Source organism: Canis aureus, chromosome 28, assembly GCF_053574225.1.
Source record: "Canis aureus isolate CA01 chromosome 28, VMU_Caureus_v.1.0, whole genome shotgun sequence".
Taxonomy (NCBI): domain Eukaryota; kingdom Metazoa; phylum Chordata; class Mammalia; order Carnivora; family Canidae; genus Canis; species Canis aureus.
The window spans coordinates 13,234,309-13,240,377 of NC_135638.1; the positions used below are offsets into that span (position 1 = coordinate 13,234,309).

The following is a 6,069-nucleotide window of genomic DNA, read 5'->3' on the forward strand; positions in this document are numbered from 1 at the left end:
TGATTATGCTAATGCCACACTACCCCACCGGCAGACACAGAGAGCCATGGTGGCTTGCTATCTTTCAAGCAGAGAATGTAAATACTCATCTAGAACCAGTAAAGCAAGATATGATCTGTTCCTTATTTGAACATCACCTCTGAGTATACTTTCAACCGTTAAGGCATGTATTTTGGGGAGAGGTCTCAGTTTCCTGAAACTGATTCTAGGGTTTTTGCTTCCCTTGTTTTGCCCTCCAGGTATTTTAGTAACTATTGTATTTATAAAGATACTGCATTATAGGGGCACCTGGGTGGCCAGTGGTTGAGTATCTGCCTTCAGCTCAGGTCATGATCCTGGGGTCCTGGGATTGAGTCCCACATGGGGCTCCCCACGGGGAGCCCACTTCTCCCTCTGCTTATGTCTCTGCCTCTCTCTTGTCTCTCATGAATAAATAAAATCTTAAAATAAAAAGACATTGCATTATAAATCCCTTCTTTATATGTTATCATCAAAAGAAATTCCCTACCCCACTTAGGTGATAATGTTATGGTGCCAAAGCATCAACCTCTTTTTAAATTTGTTTTTTTTTTTTCACAGATGACTTAAATAAATATTTCTTTGAATTGAAGAAATATTTGACACAAGCAGAATATAGGATGAATATCCTTCTTTTGGTGCCTGATTTTTCAGCTTTCTTCAAAACAACTGGAATTCAAAACTGAGATGTAAATCTAGAGCCACGGAATCTAATCCTTCTCAGTGAAGGCAAAATTGCAAAGTCCATATTACGTGGGTTACCAAAGATGACTTTAAAAGTAATTGTACAGAGATTTAAATTCTACTGCCTTGTCTTTTAGAATGCAGATATCAAGATACCCTTTGTCTCTCTAAAACTTCCCCTCACAATTTCAAGTGGTATCTTTTTTTTTTTTTCAAGTGGTATCTTAATATCACAATTACTTTGGAAGCCTGAAAGATGAATTTTCCAAGCATTAGCTCCACCTCCTTTTTAGGACTTAAGTCACAAAACACGATTCAATGGTAATTGTTACCTTTGTTCCCAGTGGGCAATTACTCTTGATGAACAGTAATGATAATATTAATAATACTCTATACCTCACTCCAAGCAACTGAAGACACTTCAGTTACATTAACTAATATCAATTCATCAACCCTGCAAGGAAGGGAGGGGAGGATATTATTTTAATGAAGAGTATACTCTGGCACCATGACGTGTCCAAACAAAAAACAGCTGAGGTGGACCAAGCAAGGATGTGCTTCTATTATCAGGTGGGAAAACCATCTTAGTCAGGTGTTTATTGGACACTTGTTGGGATCTTCCTTTAGAGTTGACTCAACATTCAAATTTCAAAGGGCTGATGTATTGAAAATTGTCTCCATTCCACAAATAATATTTAGCAGGTGACTTGGGGGTGTAAATCTCTTTCTTAGAAGCTGTAATCATTGACTTAAATTCAACTTTACACGTTGATTTTCTGTTTCTTAATTTGGAGGTAAATAAAATGAGTCATGCTGGTACCTAGACTCTTTGGTCTTGCTGCTGCCCATTGGTCATTCCAGAAAAGTCACATGATGAAGACGCCTTTTAAATTAAGGTACCGGTAGCACAGCGTTCCCTGTTTCTTTGGCTTTTGGTTGTGAGTGCCTCTTCTCAGCAAGCTTTCCACCATGATTGAGCCCTTCTTGGGAACCTGGAAGCTGGTCTCCAGTGAAAACTTTGAGGAATACTTGAAACAACTGGGTAAGAAATACCATTATGAGATTTGGGAACTGGCGACACATTTTGTGATGTGGTTAGGTTTGCATTTTACAATGAATTTTCCTACAGATCTCTTTTTTGTGTTTGGAGGAAATAGTCTATAAGATTAACAAAGTTTATGTATCTGTTTTTGATTTTTTTTGTTACTAGCAATAATTTTTGGAATACAAAAATTATTCACAGATACTTCCTTCTAGTCATTATCCATATATTTAAGTCCATTTATTCTGTTTGAAAGTATCATCCTAAGCCCTAGAGTTTCTCTCTAGCTTCATCATTTCAACTAATAGTATTTCCTAGCTTCAAATTTATAGATGGTAATAATATCTATAATTAAATTCATCAGCTAAATTTGTTTCAAGGTTTGCTTTAAGTTATAACTTCAAAAGAGCAATAGCAACAAATGAAACTTCCAGTTGGTTAATATTTAGACTCTTCATACATATAGTGATATTTTAAAAATATTTGGAAGAATTTCTATTTTTTTATTGAAGAAATGTAACATTTTTACTAATCAAATGTCTCACCACTGGATATTTCTCAGAAATACAAACCCTATTCATCCTTTAGCTCCATCCTCAAGTTGAATAAATATCAATTAAAATGGTTCAGGGCCATAACAACTCAACTATTGTCACTAATGGTAGAAGAATGGTAATTATTTAATATTTGATCACGTATTTTTAAATATTTAATTAAGAGAAGTCTTCCTTGCAATAATAAACTGTATATAAAGCCAAGAATTTTTTTAACTTTATTTTCTTCTTTAATTTGGCTGAGCTGATCAATGTATAATAAGTCAGTGTGTACATAATGTAATGTTTGTCCCTTTTTCACGCTCAGTATCAACTTTCTCAGGGAGCTAGAGAACATATTTAAGAACATGTTTCCCTGTTTCTGCATGGATTCAGACTCACCTGTTTTGAGTTTAAATTTGGGGGCATCTAAGGAACTTTGGGCTTATGGCAAGAGTAGCACTTGTTTTGATTGGGAACTGGACTTTGGCAGAGAATAATAGCTGAGTATCCACTGTGTGCCATTGCCATGCTAAGTCTTTTCACTTCATCTCCTAGCACATGTAGGAGGCAAGTACTATAGTTATCCATGATCTGCTACTGAGAAATATAAAGGTTAGAGGAAGGAAAGTACATGCCTGGGCTCACAGGTACAAAGCTTGCATTGTAACCACCCCACTCTTCTCTCTTCTGTGATCCACAGCTGACACTGCTTCTCTGAAGTCAGATGTGTCTTATCGATTCCACAATCTAAATGTGAAACCAAGTTCAATATTGATAATGAGAGAGAGGACTCAGCTCTTCTGTGTACCTATTATAGGAATCAAGTTTGACAATGGTCATTCCTCAATCTGGCCAGGCTCTTAGCCAAATTGTCTAGTTTGCATATTTCCTCTTTACTTGGCCAGATCTAAATGTAATCTGCAAATAAGAGAGGAGCTTGAACTTCATTTTTTTTTAAAGGATTTTATTTACTTATTTATTTGAGAGAGAGAGAGAGAGCAGAGAAAAAGGCAGAGGGAAGGGCAGAGGGAGAGAGAGATTGAGAATCTGAAGCAGATGCGCCAAACAGGGACCTGATTCAGGGCTTAATCCCATGACCCTGAGATCATGACCTGAGCTGAAATCAGGTCAGATACCCAACTGAGCTAATCCAGATGCCCCTGAGCTGGAACTTCATTAAGTCATTATCTTTCAGAGTAGTTTATATAAACTGAAAATTGTATTTCTTGTTTTGCTTTTTTTAAGTGTGCTAAAATTCTTAGACAATTAGAAAACCCATGTTTAAATCTCAGCTATGCTACTTACCAGACACATCACCTACAATAAGCCTTTCTGCTTCTCTGGGACACTGTGTACTCATCTCTAAAATAAAGATAATAAAAAAAAATAAAGATAATAACACCCTCTGCACTACTGTTGTAACACTTCCCCAACTAAAGCATGAGTTTTGATCCCCTGAAAAGCACCACACAGATACATATTTTAGATGAAGCATGAGTCTGGAAGATTTTAGACAAGATACAATAGCCTCAAAAAGTGAATTGAGCTTTTCAAAATGTCAAGTGTAACCACTAGATAGACCTTCTGAATGGGCTTGTTTGGCTCAACCCAGCTATCATAGTGAGCACTGAAAAAATTATGACACATTACCCAAAACCTGAACGGAGGAAATATATATTCTTTTTAAATTGCTTTCCAAAATAGTTGTTAGCACTTCCTAAATGTCTTATGAAGGCACACTGCCTTACAGGAATGAATGCAGCAGCCCGGAACCTGGCAGGGTTAGCGAAGCCAAGAATCAGCATAAGTGCCAATGGGGATGAAGTGAACATCAAAACAGAAAGTTCCTTCAAAAACACTGAGATCTCCTTCAAACTGGGAGAAGAATTTGAGGAAATCACAGCAGACAACCGGAAAGTAAAGGTAAAAACTAAGTCTTCTTGGTTTTCCACAATCCAGAAAAAAACAGAAGGTGGCTGAGCATGGTTCATTCGTACCTAGTCTGATTAATTACCAAGTCAGTTTGGGCTTGTTTTGTTCATGTCTCTAAAGTCAATCCCTTTGCAAATTATTCTGATGGTTCACAGGGCCAAAAACTTTGACAAGTTTTCACTTTTTTCTGATCCCTCTTTGTCACTGTATAAAAAAGCATATAGAAGAGAACAATTATTCACAAACAGTTTAGGTATTGTTCGTCTGTGGAAGGAGAGCATTAATTGAATAATCTCTTGAGACTTCTCTAGTTTGTCATATTTAAATTAAGTGATTTTAATCAGTATTTAATAACATAATATTTAATAATAAATATTTTAATATTAAATCAAATAAATTATGACAAGAGCTGAGGAGGGATTATGGGGGGAAAGAATGTCAAAATAGAAATGAAAAAGTAGATGTCTAGTCTTCTGTAGGTTAGAGTGTCATGAATTGTTATTTTTAACTGATTCCTTTATGCATTTATAGAGCATCATAACATTAACCAGTGGTTCAATGATTCACGTCCAAAAATGGCTTGGCAAAGAGACAACAATCAAAAGACAAATTGTAGATGGGAAAATGGTAGTGGTGAGTTTTCTATAAATTGAATTTTTTAGATACTCCTATTTGACGCATGCTTCTCAAGTTAACTGAGTTGTTTTGCATTCTGAATGGAGAGTCTGGGGAAGGAGGGACAGAGCAAGTTTAACTTGTCATCCACCAACTCTAATAGATCCCTTTCTGCTTTTAGGAATATAGCATGAATAAGACTGTCAGCACTCGAATTTATGAAAAGGTCTGAAGAAAGTATCTGCATAATGGAAACTTGTTCACTAATAGGACGCTGGGGCATGAAGAAGACACATCTCAGGGCCAGCAATTTAAAAAATTGTTTAACATAAATTTGCTCAATAAAACCAACAAATTAAGTGCAGTTTTGAAGCTGTGTGACAGTGAGGGCTGGGGACAAACTGATTAACTGGTGAGGTGAGAAGCTTCTTGCTTGTGGTATGATTAGAAGAGCACCAAAGGCCCCCTGAGCCTCTGTCCTCCTGCCTTCCCTAGTCCTTGAGTTCTGTTCGGCAGACCTGTTCTATTTAGGTTAAGACATTCAGTCAAAGGACCGCTCTGGAAATTCCTGTGACCCACAGAGGAGGTAGTGCACTGGAGATACGATTGTTGGAAACTACTTTGGGTAGCACAGATACTGAAAACCCACACTGCTGGCTTTTTGTTTTTACAGAGGGAGGAGGCTCTGCTTAAAGTAGTTATGATTGATGGAACACAAAACAGAGCCTGAACCTCATAACCTGTGGTTGAACTCTTATAGAAGAACATTTAAAGCAATTATTGTCTTACTTATCGATAAGCCCACTTGAAATAATCAGGCTAGTACATCTGCCCTCACTGTTGACAGCTTAGTCTTTGCAGAATGATATTATGTTACATGCCAGGCCTGAATTTCTCAATGCTTTCTATATATAATTGTTAGAGCTACACAAAGTCCCTTCATAATTTCATGAAGGGCTGTTGCTAGGAAGTACTCTCAGGGCTTAGAGCAAAACAGAGTAGTACAGGTAAAATTTAAGCGGAAAGCCTGAAAACCCTAGAGGAGGAAAAAGGGAAAGGGCAAGAATTATGTAAATATCATATTGCGCCTTAAGTTTAAAAAAATAGATAGTAGTTGATCAAAAATAAATTCTGAGAGTTATGTTTCATATGTGCTAAAGTAGAATGTCCATGTAGTTTGTTGTCTACAGCCGAAAGGGACTGTATTAGTAATTACACTTGGACAGCAGGTGTGAATGGGGT

General features: G+C 36.9%; 1 protein-coding gene across 1 annotated transcript; it reads left to right on the top strand.

Annotated features, from left to right (window-relative positions):
* The first annotated feature begins 1,599 nt into the window (after nucleotides 1–1,599).
* On the top strand, nucleotides 1,600–5,191 carry FABP9 (fatty acid binding protein 9). The gene is made up of 4 exons (XM_077876135.1): nucleotides 1,600–1,744; nucleotides 4,031–4,203; nucleotides 4,744–4,845; nucleotides 5,009–5,191. Exons 1-4 carry the CDS (start codon nucleotides 1,672–1,674, stop codon nucleotides 5,057–5,059), a joined length of 399 nt encoding a protein of 132 aa, XP_077732261.1. The 5' UTR covers nucleotides 1,600–1,671; the 3' UTR covers nucleotides 5,060–5,191.
* The last annotated feature ends 878 nt before the right edge of the window (nucleotides 5,192–6,069 follow it).

What these genes read in the sequence shown, in the direction of transcription:
- FABP9 (XM_077876135.1), top strand. Translation starts at nt 1,672, where the DNA reads ATGATTGAGCCCTTCTTGGGAACCTGGAAGCTGGTCTCCAGTGAAAAC. An exon ending in GGAATACTTGAAACAACTGG is followed by an intron (nt 1,745 to 4,030) that starts GTAAGAAATACC and finishes ACTGCCTTACAG; the next exon opens with GAATGAATGCAGCAGCCCGG. An exon ending in CAGACAACCGGAAAGTAAAG is followed by an intron (nt 4,204 to 4,743) that starts GTAAAAACTAAG and finishes ATGCATTTATAG; the next exon opens with AGCATCATAACATTAACCAG.